The sequence below is a fragment of the Motacilla alba genome, chromosome 6 (genome assembly GCF_015832195.1).
Source record: "Motacilla alba alba isolate MOTALB_02 chromosome 6, Motacilla_alba_V1.0_pri, whole genome shotgun sequence".
Taxonomy (NCBI): domain Eukaryota; kingdom Metazoa; phylum Chordata; class Aves; order Passeriformes; family Motacillidae; genus Motacilla; species Motacilla alba.
In genome coordinates, this window is record NC_052021.1 from 35,570,969 (window position 1) to 35,587,958 (window position 16,990).

Consider the following 16,990-nt stretch of genomic DNA (forward strand, 5'->3'; position numbering starts at 1 on the left):
GACATGGAATACAAACACTCCATTCCTGTACATCCGACATATGAGTCTGCCTCATTGTGCGTGACAGTGTCATAATGTTGCCTGATACTGAATTGCAACACAGGCGATTTCAGATCAGGCAGGGGGGAAAAACACAACATACTGATAAAGTAGACACGAAATGCACTGCCAGGAAACTGCAGATTCTAAACACACAAGCACTGCTGTCATGTGGCCAGAATATGAATATGTCTTACTTCAGGCTGGACCAGAATATGGACAAGGCTCTTTCCAGCTCTTATTTCTTGCCATGACAAAATGTGAAAGGAGACAAACATGAGCTAAAAAATAGGACGTGCTGGAGGTTAGATAATTATGGCAGATAATTACAGTATGTAAGGTGATACATTCTTACAGGATTTCGTGTGTTTGCATAGAGAGAACAGTATCTCTGTGGTTATACCTAAGTGAATTACCTCAATAATGCAGAAAACAAGGAGGCCAGATCCTTTTCATTCAAGCCCTATGCCAACACATTTAGCATTGACATGTTACATTTGGGAAGTTTCTCCAGCTAACCCTTTGTAATTCAGTTACTGTCACCTCTAAATTAATTTCCTGGATTCCACAAGTTAGGGACATGAGAGGACATGGGACACACTACAAATATGTTCTGAGAAAAGCTTTTCAAAGGTATTACAGGCACATCTGAGAAGCCATATCTATCTAAAAATCAAAGATTGTTGTTGTACTGTGTAATACTGGAATGCACAACCGTTCTGAGTGTTCACTCCAGCTTGGTTGGGCTGCCCCACAGTAGGAATCAACAGACACTGCAGACACTTGCACAGAATTCGTTCCCAGCTAATAAACCATGAAAATAATGACAAAGATAAATATGTGACATTAACCCAGAAGCTTTTAGATGGGCTGTAGTTTTGCTTTACTTATCTCTTTTGATATCCTGACTAATTACTAGTTTTTCAGATTATTTTTGCATTATTTTTTAAGTTTGTAATGAGGAGAAGCAACAGAGTTGTTATGTGCAGTATAGATACAAAAGCAACAAATACATTTTATTAAAACTAGGCTCTGAAATTTCTGGCCCTTATCAATTCCATTGGAGCATCTGGCATCAGATGGGGCAGATTTTTCCATCATCTGAAGAAGATAAATAAAAAAATCTTCTGCTAAAAAAATATACATTCATCCAACAGCTTCCTGGAACAATTAAGCAGATTTCCTTTGTGATGGTAGAGGGCAGCCTAGACAATCAGACCACCTTTAACTTCAAAAACAATTCGCTTATTTCCTAGTCCCAGACATTGAGCCAGAGGTAAGGTATTGCAGCAAGCTTCAGTCTCAATACACCTACAAATTTTCCTAAAATATTCAATGTTTTAGCTTCAGAACTATTCCTAAGTCTCTCTGATAGTAGTTATCATTCACTTCAGTAGTTATAATTTTCAGTTTAGTTCCCATCTGAAAGAAGAGAATGTTTCTTTTCTAGGAAAAACTCCATTCAAGCCCATTTCTTCCAAGGGGAAAAAAAAGATCAGGAATATGCTTTGACACACCACTAAAATTCAACTGTATTTCAGAGCATTCACAATTACTTTGGTCCGTGCAACAGTGCTGCTAATGTAAAAAGTAATTAAACCATGAAAATTTCAATTGAATATCTGTATTTGAAAAGACACAAAAAACAAGATTCAAAAAATGTCACAGAGGTGCAGTTGTCATCATCTAACAAGGACAGGTTAGGGGTGACTGGTACACATGTTTACTCATAAAATAAGAATTCAGGCCACCTGGGAGAGCTCCTGTATTTTAAATGTTTGATTAGTTTCACATAGAAAAATCAGATGCTTCTCCAACTGAAAGCAGCTCCAAAAAGCTTTGATGGAACTTTGCTTCTCTCTCCATACTCCCTGGTTTAGAGAGCATTCTTGGGTTTCTGGGAACATGGAATAATAGTTTTAACGTTCTCTTCCTTGTCTCTCATTAACACAATCTCCCTGGATCTCTACATTTCTCAAGTGTGTCACTGCAATGATGTTCACAGATTCACATACAGGTTCACATACAAACAACAGGAACATGAGAGGTCAAGCAGCCCACACGGCTTAATCCAATAACAGAAGGCACACAGATATCACAGAAATAGTATAAAAACCTGATGACAAAAGTCCATCATCTGGGTCATATCCTGAATATATCAACTCACTCACCACACTTTAAATACAGGCTCCATCTATTTCAAAAGCAGAAAATACTAGACATTATTAGAATCAACAATAAATACCCAGCCAGATCACATCTGTAAGTTCTTTCTACATTCAGGGATACCTTGAATGGAAAAAATATGTCAAATGGGAGTTTCCAGTGCATTTGGGGCTGGCCTCGTGGAGGTTCTGGCCAATCCGTCATGTCAGTGAAGGTAACGACAGTTGTCACAGGTACCGTGCTCATGTTTGGAAACTGCAGCAAGAAGGGAAGCAAAAATAGTTTAGCAGTCTTAATACAAAAGGAATACCCCTCCTCAATTTTCTAATGGCAACTCACTGTAGATGACTGGCAAGCATGACATCTTTGGGATGGTAAGAGTTAAGCGTCTGAAGTTTTCAGAGGAGTAAGACATCTTTCCCAAAATTGATACTTAGCAGGTAAATTGAGGGTGTAGTAAAGATCAGTTGCTACTGTGCATCGTATGCTAGAGATCTCCAAAATGGCAGCAGTGACTTAAGCCCTGCTACAGTAAGCCTTCTACTCAGAGGAAAGACATACCAGCTAATTAGTAATAAGAATAGATGCAAGCTAGCTTTATTTTTTACAAAAGATCAGCTGGCTCCTTGGACAAGTGCTTGCTACCAGAAAGAACTGCCACAAGATGCAATCCTATCAATAAATGACAATAAACTACAGCAGGGACCCAATACAATATAAATTTATTTGCTCACATTTTAGGATGTTGTTTGAGGAAGGAGACAGATCAGTGAAGATCACACAGGGGACTGAACCTCTAATGTCTCAGTTCTATTTTGTTTTAACAGAATGCTGCAAGAAAACTAATACACTAGCTCTTTGAACTGCATGGAGTTTCATGGCTACCTTGGGCTGATTTAAGACCATGCTGCTGCCAAAAGAGCAACCTCACTCCCTGCCCCACTTCCCAGCTCTGCATGCTAATATTGAGAGGGCATTTACTGGCAGCATGCCTTCTGTGCTTGCACTGGTTTAAGCCAACCTGTGAAATTACCACCTCAATCACTTTCCTGAGAAGAATTTCAAAGATTGCCTTTAGAGCAAATTCTGGAGGAAGCATTCAAAAAATTTGCAAGATAGAGTTCATGACTCTTAAGAAAAAAATATTGCGATTCCTCTTGGGGAATTTTTGTGACATCCCTCAAGGCGAATTAAAAAATACTTTTGTGCTTTAATAAAAAAGAAAAAAATGAACAATGCATTGAGTACAGTCTTGGTTCTACAGGGAATGTGCAAAGAGGCATCATGAGCAGATTCCTTGTGCACCTTTGCATCTGCAGCACCAGTCCTGAGAGCATCAGCATGGGGCACTTCAGCCTGCTGTGGCTTCATCCCCCAGGCCTGCTCTGCTGCCCAAAGGTGGCCCCTGAGCAGTTCCCATTCCAGAATGGCTACAAGACAATGCTGAGGCTACTTCTTCTCTCATCACCTGGAAACTTTGCTCACTTGCAAGGTGTCCTAACATTCCTGCTTCCAGCCAGTTTAACACCTTCTTGCCCTCCATGCCAGATCAGTCCTTGATCACAATTCATCACTGTTGATCAGTTATAAGTAGAATTTCCCAAACACTTCTGATTGATATAAATTCTCTTATCAATGAGTAAACACACTCAAAAATAGGCCAAGTCACCCTAGTCAACAAGAAGCTTCAAGATGATTGATTTAAGTGTCTGGAACTTCAAAAACTGCCTTAAAATCAGAGAGTAGTGCAGGGAAAAAAACCTCCATACACAATCCCTCCTGAACAGCTGGAAGAAGGCAACCATTAGCAACTTCCAGCATGCTATTGTAGAACTCTACATCATTTTAGAACATCCTGTATTTTCATAAAGTCCAAATATACCTGTTATCTGATATTGTGGATGGGTGTGGAAATCGGGATGTCTTCCCTGGGTTCTCTGATTTCTGATCAGTTACTTAGGGAACTTTCCAGTGATGTAGTGTTGTCTAAATAAAAAAAGGTTTCTCTAAAGAATATTAAAGGAACTAAAGGATAGTTCTCAGATAAAGAATCTGTAGGCTAAAGCTGGGAAGTGGCATAATTTGAAAGTAATGTGCAACCTGGTATGTTTACAAATAGTTGCACTTCATAACTGCTGGCTATAGAGCAAGTTGGTTCTTTCCTAAAATGTCTTTACTAACAATCCTAATTTGTGAATTTGTGATGTCACTGATGAAGTCAGTACTGATTTTAATGACATGGGTTTTTTTTGCTGTCAGAAACTTGCTTTCTTATAATTAGCTTTGCAATATACCTTAAGGGTCTAAAGTAATTAGCATCAGTTGCTCAAGCAAATCAAATCTGAATCTCATTCTTCTTGATTAGCGAATCCTGAGGGATTTGCACCCTACACTTTTACTAGGAATACAAGTCTTCTTCCTCAGACATAAGTTTTGTTAATGAAGCCATGTAACAGGCAATTTAAAAAATATTTTCATGGGGTGGGAGTATCACTTTGCCTCAGGGCAATACGAGTTTCACATCTTCCTATCCTCTTTTCTTCATGTATTTTGCAAGAAGGGACAACAAAAGGATACCACGAGATGCATTCAAACAAGTATGTAACATCTCATTTAGAGTGAGCCTGAAGTTCAAAGAGTGTTAACAGATCAGACAGACACCTTCCTCACAGTCATGAAGATGCCTGGGCAGGTGTCAGCTGCTTCCCCTAAAGTCCTTAAGAGAAGTGTAAGCCTTGAAATATTTCTGCTGCCCAAAAGATATGTGATATTAAAAAAAAAAAAACAAAAAAAAACAACCACAAAAACAAAACAAACAAACAACCAAAAAACCAACCAAAAAACCAACAACAACAAAACCACAAAAAAAAAAAAAAAAAAAAAAAAAAAAAAAAAAAAAAAAAAAAACCACAAACCACAATGGGATCCACTGACACATGCCTGAAAAAGACTGCTCATTGTCCTCTGTGGTATTTGGTATTGTCCTCTGGGGTCATGTGAGCTGAGACATTCCTGCTGACATCACAAAATCACAGAATGGTCTGGGCTGGAAGGGACCTTTAAAGGTCACCTAGTTCAAACCTTCTATGATGAGCAAGGATGCCTTCAACTAGATCAGGTAGTTCAGAACTCCATCCAACCTGGCCTTGAATACCTTCTTTCTGGCTTACAGCCTTCCTCCTCAATTCTCCAAATATGCTGCCATCAGCATTAGTCACTTCCTCAGCTATCTGTTGGTGATTTCAGAAGCTCTAGAGGAATCATCTGCACAGATTATCAGCATTCTGTGGAGTCTATGAAATATTCCTAAACTCAAATCTCATATCAAGGCTTTAAGAGACAACTAAATATTATGCATGGAGTTACTGGATGTTTGTAACTACAACTTTATACCGACCATAACTGAAAGTTTAAAGATTGAGTCCTTAAGTGGCAGAAAGTGGTTCAGGGTTGGAAAGAAGGTATCTTTTCCAGTTACACAACTGAATGAGGACAGTACTGAAAAGACCACAAATCAACTTTCCTCTATAGAAGGCTACCACTGCAGACAGACAACTGCTAAAATTCAATAATCCTCAATTTAGTTTCAAGACCATTTGATTTCTTGGTTCTTAAATAACCTGTAAACCCCCTTTTATTACCTCTGTGTGTGAGGGAGGGTTTTTGATTTCATACCTTGAGGGGCCGACACTGGTAAAAGTGCCGTGTACCCAGTACTTGAGCTTGTGGGTTGGATAGGAGGCCCACTTTAGCCCACAATATCTGTATCTCCAGGGTCACAGGAACCATACAAGAGGAAGTGCAATTCACAGCCTGAAAATAAAATATATGCTGATGAATTTAATATAGTATTTTAAAAGTGATAAAGAACCATTATGGCCAAAGTCTAATATTTTGGATAATACAAGTCATAAAACATGAATCAATCACTTCAGTACTATCTCTGTAACTTCTGGTCATGTAAACCACCCATTCTGGAGCTACATACATCTATCCCTATTCCAATTAGAATTTGTCTCAGCTTTACCTCTTGGATTTCACATTCCACTTAGCCATCCCCCTACAGATTAACAATTATTAAAATACAATTGGCTCACAAATGTCAACCTTATTAGATAATATAATAGGATATAAATATCCCTACAAAAATATTCCCTATTCTGGAAAAGCAGAAAGGATTATAATAATAACTAACAGGAAGTAGCCAGCTACTATCAGTTCCAAAAGGCTGTCAGAAAATTATATAACATAACACTGGATTCAGTATTTAACTATTTTTGCCCATTTAAATAGCAGGAACAGCATTCTGATAGGAATGAGTAGGATAGATAGGAAATCTGTCAGGGTTTGTTGGGTTTGAGTTGGTTTTTTTTGTTAAGTACTCTAATAACATGAACCATAATGACTGCTTTCACATATTAAGACCCCTGAGAGTCATAGGATCATTATACAAAAAAGTCCAGATACCCCCACCTCCCCAAGGCAATACAACGATATGAAAGGAAAAATATTTACAGTTGGTCTTTTTGCATTCATACTACCTGCACACTGCAGTTCTTAATCAGAATGGTCATCCACTCTTCTGCCTGGCTTAAATGAGCACTGCCAGTTATAGCAAAGTCTTCTGTTCTGTTCATCCCCTGAAAAGCCTTGTATAACTTCTGCTGTATGTAACTACAGTTACTGTCTTCCAGTATTGGGGATAGGCTGGAAATGAGAAAAGAACACCTTTAAGAAAGTGATTTCCAGGAAAAAAAAAAAAAAAACCAAACCACTATCAACATCCTTTCTTTGCAGTAAGTATTTCTTCTGTTCTTATAATGAGTCAACAAGTATTGGTATTAAACAGATGCAGTTTCAATCCTCTCAGCAATGAGAAAGGAGAAAAATATGGCAGGGATAATGATAAGGAAAATTGACACCTCTTCAGCCATCTTATCTCATCAGTGGTCCTACACTTGCCCTTTCAAAGGAACAATCAAAATAATCAAAACAACCACTTTTTAAGATTGACTCCTCAACTCTACTCTTGCCCAAGACATAATGCCAGACTAGAGCCTCAAAATGTCCCAGAAGACCTTCATAATGTTCAGATTATTCTAGCAGTCCACCATCTTTCCTATATTCATGTTGTCTTAGAAGCATGTGAAGGATCTGTAGAGACACATCGGTGACCTCAGGGAAGGACCTAGGCTCCACACAGTACATGCAAGACTACAGAAAAACATGCTGAGTCCACAACTTCCAACTGTTAGAAAGGATGACTGCAGAATGTGTTGTTACCTGATTTTGCAGCCTGTTCTCATATTCCTTCCAAATTGCACGGTGTGCCTGAGGAATTGTGAACAACTTCCATCACTTTCACTCCTTAATATGCTCATCTGACAGACTGCATATCAAGAAGCCAAACAAAAGTATAAACAGACAACATACAACACACATCTTGTATTTAACAATCCACTCACCCCATTTTCATCCTTTTCCCTACTGGGACACTATAAAAGTTCAGACAGTGCAGTAACAGAAATAAAATAAAAAAAAAAACCCACTGATAAACAAAAACTCATAGCAGAAAAGGGATACATGTTGCTTGGCACCATTGGTTGCAATCAACAGTGGTGCTCCAGTGATATAGCCAGGGTTTCCACTTCTAGGCAACATACGAGAAATAGTCCTGGTCTACAAAGAGACAAAGAGAAGAAATAGAAAAAGAGGAAAATATTAGCACCAATGACATCCATTCATCTCCAAAGATCAAATTTGCATTCTCAAAAATGTAAATGTAAGCTGTTTTTTGAGTGACAGATTATTATATACTACTTAAACTATTTGTTTCCAAGGACTCTTTCTTACCTGGCCAATTTCATTTGCAGTCCAGGAGGTAAAAAACTAAATGTCAGTATCCTGAAATGCGGAAAGCTCTCAATACAATGAATTGCTATTGCTCAACATTTGTCTCTGAGGAAGTGAACATATCAGCCAGGGCAATTCTACGGAAGAACTGCAGAACAAACCCTGCCTTAACCCTGATTCTGAGTGGACCATTCTACTTCTAAATGGTTGCATGGCACTCTGGGCATTGCACACTTACCAACCCCTGAGGTCATCACTTATTCAATTTTACACTGCCTCCATGGGACATGATTTCTGTGAACTTAACAGACATTAGTATTTCCCAGATTTCTACCCCCTTCAAAGTAACTTTCTTTCTTGCTGCAAAGTTAAGTACCTGGAATAAATTTAGTAACTTCTTTCACAAACACTAAACGCATCAGATACAGCCCTAGCTTCAACCCTTTCCTTCACAAGGCCATGCTGCTGACTTATTATCTTCCCTTCTACCTCAACAAACAAACAAACAAAAACAAAAAACAACACCCCCCCCAAAAAACCAAACCCAAATGCCTCAACGAAACAAACCAAAAACCAAAACAACCCCACCAACACAAACAAAAAAAGACCCCAAACAAAATAAAACAGCGCCAAAAAGCCCAAAACCAAACCAACCAATCAAAAAAAAAAAATACCAAAATCCCACCCTCAAAAAAAAACACCAAAAACCCCCAAACTAACAAAAAACACCTAAACCAAACCAAGAGCAAAAACAGTCATATAAAAATATTCAGCTCCTTGAAATTTTTGCAATGAAAGACTGCATGCTTGTGCTGAGCCTGGATTTTTCTACTAGCATGCTTTGAGACCAGAAATGCCTCCCCTCTTCAATCATCTGTACCCCAGGGTTCTGTTACTACTGTACCACAGTGAAACTGCTCCAACCTCTTCAGGCGTCTTCTGTGCAAAAAATTAATCACATGCTACAGACTACAAATGTGGTAAAATTCCAGGGAGGATGGGGATACTAACCCAGAAGTGCATGGTGAAGTGCTGCTGCAGAGAGGATCTGGAGTTCACAGAGATGTTGCTGACTTTGAACTGGACAGAAACACTCTGAATCCCATTTGTGCCACTATATTCTATCTCATAGATCACCTGAAAGTCAAATTTAGAGAATAACAGGAGACAGAGTAAGGTAATAGGGCAATGGCTTTAAGATGGTGGTAAGCTGCTCATAAAGGAAACGATTCACATACCTCAGAAACAACATTGATGCATGTATTGTCTTTCATGAGGGGAGCTCCAGGTGGTGAGACTGCAGTGACATTTACCTGGAGACAGTAAGCATATTAACAATCAGTAACTGTTTAAAAGGAGTGTGCACATTTTACTCTTTTTCACTGCTTTTCCATCCAAGTCAGATTTACCTCCTTGCTATGATCTGGGGGGCACATCACACTGCTCCAGATCCCCAGTCTTTTTCCAGAAAAATAAGCTACCTCCCTGACTTTAGTCCTATATATTACCCATTAATTCAAAAATACACCCTTACTTATGTCCTTTTTTTCTATAATGTCGTACTTTTGTCAAGAAAAATCTTGTCTTAGACATAGCACATTCCCATTTTCCCTTCAGAACCAGAAATTCTTTTCATTGGCAACAGAGACTGACCTTCATGGATGGCATAATGGTGTCATTAATTGGGACCTGGGGAAAATAAGCAAACCGTTTTACAATACCAACAGAAAGAGAAGTAAATTGCTGTGTTTGCAACTAAAGCCATAAAATCATTACAAAAGAACCTGAATACTATATTGACAAAATTACTTTGTTTATTCCACATGTGAAAACGTCATCATTTTGCAATCTATAAATCACAGACATAGTCCACAGAAGGCATTTTAAAATACCAAAAGACAAATTTAAGTTTGGCCTAGCTAATGTCCTGCAGAATGCAGGTACTTTTCAGTGTCACATGTCTGATCCATTCCTGAAACTCCATCTTCTGCAATCAAGTACTTCAGCGTTCAGTTAAGGAAAAACTGTACTTTGGCAACAGTGACAAAGAAAGTCCTGAAAACATTAATTAAATCTGATCAATAGACTATTCTCTACTAGTTAAGTAGATTTAGATTTCCAGTATAAGGGTATACTGACTCATCAGCCTTAATAAGTACTCCTATTTACAATATTGTTTCCTCTTGGAAAACCAGAAAAAGTCTATAAGATGAGAGGAGACATTTTCATATAAGCATTCAGTAAAACCAGTGGGCTGAACCCACAACAGTAAACTGGTTATTTTGAATTTATTGTCAGGATAAATAGTAGAGAAACTGATATGGATATAAATAGAGCTCATATTAATAAGGGGGCATCAGTATGATTTTAGAGACAGCACTTTATGTAAAAAAACCACCCCAATTCTTTACTGAGAACATGTACTGCTTGGTTGATCAAGCTGATGGAACACACAGGATTTACTTTGATAAACAATCTGTTTAAAATGCAAGAGAATTTTATATAGGCCATTAGAACTATGAAATATCAATTAAGTACCTGTTAAATACATTAAGAATTTGTTAATAATCGAAGTTGATTGGAAAGTAGTTTGAATTGAAGGATTACCACCAGTCATGACATTTTTAAGTGGTTTCCTGTTGTAGCACAGCGTCCCTGACGTGGTGATAATTAGCATTGACTCTATGATTCAAGAAGGCTGACCAATCACTTTATTATACACTTAAGAAACTCATCATCCTTTCCAACAGTCTAATACAGTTTTTCTTAATTGGTCCTTGAATCTAAACACTATCACCATTGGCCAATTAAGAAATCACCCTTTGGTAAACAAATCTCCTCTCCATAACACATTCTACACGTTCACAACAATAGGTGCAGGAAGTGAAGGTAAGAATTGTTTATCATTCTTTTCTCTGATCTTCCCACAGTCTTCCCTAGAACAATGCCTGGGAAAGTTGTGCCTGCTGCTCTCTGTGGCCAGAGAGCAGCTACTACAGTTTCCCAGCAAGAAGGCTGTTTCCCAGCAACTGGGAGATCAGGAATGACATACCAAATGACCTTCAGTTTTACAGTTATCTGAAGTCCCAGTGGAAGGCAATGCAAAGTCAAACACCTAAGATTTTGAACAAAAGCAAGAAATCTGAAATGCACCTTTAGCACAGTGAAGTCATGGTAGTAGGAAGCAGCATCTAGGGCAGGGTCAGTCATGCAGCTCCTGCTCAAGTTGGCAAAAATCCGAGTACAGCTGGTGCTTTTACTGTCCAGGAAGCCTGGGTGAGTAAAGACATGTCAACAGCTAAAACAGAAGAAAACCACCCTAAGATATTCTTCCTCCTTTACTAACCAGCAGGATTTCCATCAACACAAAGTCCACTGGCTCCCATTTTTATTGGCTGCCTAAGCACGCTCAATACAGATGACGAATCGAAGTAGATGAGGATTGGATCACCAGCCTGAAAAGAGAATTTGGAGAAATCACAAAGTTACAGTGGAATACTAACGCCAAGGGCAAGAGACAGATCTATACTTCTTGGTGTGCAACTGGTTTTGCCTAAAAGGTTGTCCAACCTTTTAAATACATGGCAACTGACCAGAAATACTTTATACACTAAGGAATGGAAAGTACTGAAAGATAAACAGTTCAACAATGTGCTCTGGTAGCCAGGAGGTGCATCTGTGTACTGGGGTGCATCTGCCTCAGCACCACCAGCTGCTACCACTCTGCTCTGCACGCTGGTATGGCCTCCCCTTGAGTCCTGAGGGCACTTTTGGGTGTCACAACATAAGCCATAAAGCCGCTGGAGAGCATCCAAAAGAGGGCTACAAAGATGGTGAAGGGTCTCCAGGGGAAGCCATACAAGGAATGGATAAAGTCACTTGGCTTGTTGAGCCTGGAGGAGACTGAGGGGAAACCTCATTGCACTCTGCAGCTTCCTCCCAAGGGGCAGACACTGACCTCTGCTCTCTGTGACAAGGGACAGGATTCAAAGAAACTGCTGGAAGTGTGTCAGGGGAGGCTCAGGCTGCATATCAGGAAAAGGTTCTTCTCCAGAGGGTGGCTGGGCCCTGAACAGGCTCCTCAGGGAATGGTCCCAGTCCCAAGGCTGACAGAGCCCAAGAAGCATTTGGACAACACTCTCAGACACAGGGTGGGATTGCTGGGGCGTCCTGTGCAGGGCCAGCAGCTGGACTCAATGATCCTTGTGGGTCCCACCCAATTCAAGACATGCTATGATCCTATGATAGTATGGCTTCTAGGTTAAAAAAAATAATCGTTCAATCTGTTCTCATTAGACATCATTACAGACAGGTTTAGTAAAAGCACATGTGCAAATTGATTGCTATTTTCTTTCAACTCACACGGTAAAAAGCAGAGAACGATGGCTGAACTTGTGATGGTGCTAAGAAAGAGTGCCTGCCATACTTCTCTAAGAACTCTGCAAAATCAGATTCTTTGATATCCTGCGGCTGTTGAAAATAGTTCAGCTTTGCTAGAGTTTGAAAAGAGAAAAAAAAGAAATCCACCAATATTAAGTTAGTAGAAAAGATAAGAGTAAATACTGTGCCAATATTTTTAAAAGGAATAACTTTAGTAATTGTAAGCTAGTTGGTGCCTTATATTAATTAATCCATAGTCATGAGTACAGTTCATAGGAAACAAATATTAGGACACAAAGTGACTTTCCAAAAAGCATGAGACTCCTTAACAGCTATATTAATATGTCCTGTAATTTCCATGAGATGCCTGTATTAGACACACATGAAATCTGAATTACAAATTTAATTACCCATTTGTGAGTTCACTAAAAGCAACATTAAATGGATTCAAAATAATTAAGTAAAACTGGTAACTGGTAAAACTCAAGATAAGTATGAACAGATAATAGGCATCCTAAAAAAAGACCAGACTTTCTATTGGTATCCTACAGTGATAGCTTCCTGACCTGGTGGTATTCAATGGTATGGTTATGATGCTATAATGTAATAATTTCTTACTGCTAAAGCACTGTAATAAAATGGCAAATTATTAAAGGCATGCTACATAGACTCATCCTAATATGAATAACTTTTCAGTGCATTTAAATAAAGCATCTTACAAGATTCAAGGATTACATGTTCTACTGATAACAGGAACAAGCGGCAGTCTCAATTACAGTAGTACCAAAAAGAATTTACATAAACCAGTGGATTTTGGGGAAAAAAAGAACCTTAAGCTCTCAATACAATTCTGCTGTCCAAAGGCAGAGTGGATGCTCAAAGGTACAGCACAGCTAGAAGAAACAAAAGCTTTTTAATATCCAAATACACTATTAATTAAGCAGTAAAATCTTTCAAGGAAATAAAAATCAAAGAAAATATTAAGCTCCTACAAGGTTCACAAAAATAGGTGTGCACAGCAGCTTGCTTAATATTCACTTGAGAGCATCATCATTAGACTGAAAAAGAAAACATTTGCAGTTGCACTACTCACCGCCATTTAACTGATTTGGGATCCAGTTCATCCCATACTCTTCCATTACCAAAGTTGAACACTTGCTACCACAGGTTATCAACATTACATAATGCAAAATATATCTGAAAACTGGAAGGAAATACCTTCTGCAACAAAACTTAAAATATTCAAACTGCTTAAGTTTAGGTACTAAAGGCTATTTAACCTCATAGGAAAAGGCAAAATAAAATTTAATCTGCTAGCAATGGTTTCAACAACGTGAAGTCAACTTGTGCATGACTTTCACTGGCCACAATAATTCATCGGGCTTGATTATATCTCTGGCAATGGTAGCTCATCACACCATCCTGGAAAAGCTGCTGCCACAATCAGTTGGATAAAATATATGTGTTTCTGTGTTTCCATAGGAAAGGCCACTAGGAATGTTATGATCCTTCAGGTGATCTCAAATAAAAGTCTTCCCCATATGTTCTTCCAACAACAAGCAGAGAAAAGGCTGTATGAACAGTGAATTCTCTTCCCAGGTGCGCTACAAGTAACATACACATTCAGTCAAATGTTTAGGCCTCTTCAGTGGCCTAATCATGTGATAGATACAGGGTCCAAATATCAAATGACTAAAAAAATCTGGTGCCATCAATCTAGACACGGATGTTTTTTTCTGTGCATAACATTGAAAATTCAGAACTCTTTTAATCTTACTTTTAGGATATTATAAGTGGTGTGAGAAAAGGGTAAAATTTAGATTCCAAGTTACAGGCTGAAAAGCCCAGGACCCTGACAGCACTTTAAGCTGTGGTGACTCTAAATTCATCTTTACTGTGAGACCTACTGAAAACTAGAACAGGTAAAGTTCTAGTGCTACTACCTATCATACTATATATTATTAAGCTCTTATAATTTCTTTGTTCTTCTCTGTATGCAAAACACCCAGACAAAATCTGTAAAGAACTTGGCTAGCTGTTGTACCTGTTAACCTCCTGAGCCCCTCTCAACCTAAAACACTCAAAGATTTATGTCAGAAGCAGATGGAACTGTGGGTCACAATTCCCAAACAAATAACTCAAAAGAGAAAATGGTAAGTGTTCAAATGTGAGACCACAGCAATTGTACTAAATGCCAGGAACTCAACATTGAATCACACAAATGAAGTACAATGTGGAAAGCAAAAAGAGTAAAGAATGTTAATGGCATATCCTACAGGATATATGATTACCAGTGAAAAAAATCACCACCAGCAGAGAAGAAAGAATGAAATTAAGCATATATAATAAAGAATCCAAGACACAATAAGAAAAACAATTTTTGAAAATTATAGTAGTGGGATACTTTAAACGTCAACCCTTATCTGCTGCTCTATGTGTAGCCAACTATGTAAGATAGCTCAGATACATAAGCAATTGAAAAAGACTTATTTGTGCTCAGCCAGAAACCCTACCCTTAATAACAGTGCAATAATCTTTGTCTTTGGTGATCAGACCCTGATTCACCTTGGTCTCTCCGAAAATCTCTCCGAAGTCAAAATAATTAGCAACAATTACAACGCGTAGTTCAAAGAAATATTCCCTAAGCAGAGGCAATCTATGAACAAAATACATGAAAAGAAAGATTGCTTACAGTTATCCAACTGCACACAGAACAGTGGATCTCGTCCACCAGGGTCAGAAACGATGTCTGTAGAATAAGGAGTATTACTTCTGAAAATTAGTGACTTTTCCACACACACTTGACTCACAGACCTGTAAAGACAAGCCCCCCCCCATCCAGCAAACTATCAAATGGACCATACTTGCATAATTTCATATTTTACATTACATAATGCCAACAACACAACACAGTTTTATCTGACTAAAATTAACTTTTCATCAGTTTAGATGAGCTGTTGTACAATCTGTATTGATAATCAATTACAGAAAGCCTCTCTTGCCATGGTAGTAACTTTGTGGACACTCGGTTAGTGCAATTAAAAATCACTCTGACATTTCCTGGAAAAAAAAAGTGATTAAAACCAAAATCAATGCCCATACATTACAGCTCCTCCTGGTCCTCATCACAAGGCCAATCTGCAAAGACAGATTTTACTCTCTAATAGCTGAAACCATCTTCCTCACTGACAGCCCGTTGCAGTCTGTACTTGTCTGACCGTCTCCTCATAACACTCCAAAGCTCCTTTTACCTAAACCCAGACTTCCCAGCTCCCACCGTCAGCTGCCTCAATACGGAGTAACCAAGCCTCGCTTCATCTCGGCCACTGTGCCGTGGGCCCCGGGAAGCCTTTCCCAGTCCCGGCCCAGCGCTAAGATGTCCCTGGGCCCGGGGGCGCGGCAGCACCACCGCGAAGCACAGGCAGCCAAGCCACGGCTCCCGCCGGCATCGCGGCCCGAGCCCGCTCTCCGGGCCCGCCTCGGGCCGCTGCGGCAGCGGCAAAACCCATCCCCTACGCACCTGCTGCCGCCGGAGCGCTGGGACGCGCCCGTGGGGCTGAGGGCGGGCAGCAGCAGCGGCAGCAGCGACAGGGACACGGACAGGGGCAGGGACAGAGACACGGGCAGGGGCAGGGGCAAGGGCACCGCGCGGGACCCGCGCATGGCCGCGCACCAGAGCGGGACCGCCCGCGGAGCCACAGCGCCTGCGCGGCACTAAGGGGCGGGGCTGGCGGGGCGGGGCGGGGCTAGCGGGGCGGGGCGGCGCTCCGCTGCAATAGCGCGTTTAAAAGATTTAATCTCAGGTAACTGTGGCCGCGCTGTGTTCACAGCTACTGGCAATCATCAACCGTTCAGGAATTCATATTGTGTTACAATGACTGCGTTAAGAGCAGTTGCGTCTAACATTCAACATGAGCTACCCTACTGTGCGATCATTTATATAATTTATATTAAATTATTTAAATTGAGTGGATCACTAAGCAATCAGTGCTTTACATTACGTTAGAGTGCATAAATTGGTCTGCAGAGCTGCCTAGGTAAAAACACAGTGTTTCATTAATTCTAGACTTTGTATCACAAGCATTTCTACACAGTAGACTAGATGGGAGAAGATTCTTGATTTTGTCGTCATGAAAATTTTTCCCAAACAAATGCCAGAGCTTAGTTAAAATTCCACACAGATAAGTCCTGGGAGAGTTTGGCTTTTACAGTTGAATCTTTTACATAAAATTATTTTTCGAGGTAGTGTTTGTGAGGTTCTTTTTCATGCAATATTTATCTAACATCTGAATCTGACTGGCACAATATAGTGGAGATTAAAAAGTCAGAATGTGTTCAAGGAGTCAAATAAGCCAAATTCATTAAAGGAAGCATGCCAAAGGTTGCCAAAAATGCAGGTACTGTAACAGGGCCTGCTCAAGTTTGCTGGTTTTAAGGTGTTGGATGCTTCAGGGATTCCTTACTCTGGAAATATTGCAGTACCCTGTTTGAAACTCTTCCTTAGCCTTCTAGTACTCATTTCTGTCAAAGAAAAAGTCTAGGCCTTTATTCT

At 39.6% G+C, this 16,990-nt stretch overlaps 1 protein-coding gene across 1 annotated transcript; it reads right to left on the reverse strand.

Moving 5' to 3' along the window:
- Positions 1-319: 319 nt before the first annotated feature.
- Positions 320-16,101, reverse strand: TCTN3 (tectonic family member 3). Its single transcript, XM_038140770.1, has 13 exons — positions 15,959-16,101; positions 15,131-15,252; positions 12,421-12,551; positions 11,405-11,513; positions 11,212-11,330; positions 9,712-9,747; positions 9,297-9,371; positions 9,070-9,195; positions 7,789-7,884; positions 7,489-7,586; positions 6,747-6,912; positions 5,881-6,018; positions 320-2,460 (listed from the first exon to the last, which is right to left on the reverse strand). The coding sequence occupies exons 1-13, from the start codon at positions 16,099-16,101 to the stop codon at positions 2,239-2,241; spliced, it is 1,581 nt and encodes a 526-aa protein (XP_037996698.1). The 3' UTR covers positions 320-2,238.
- Between the last annotated feature and the right edge of the window lie 889 nt (positions 16,102-16,990).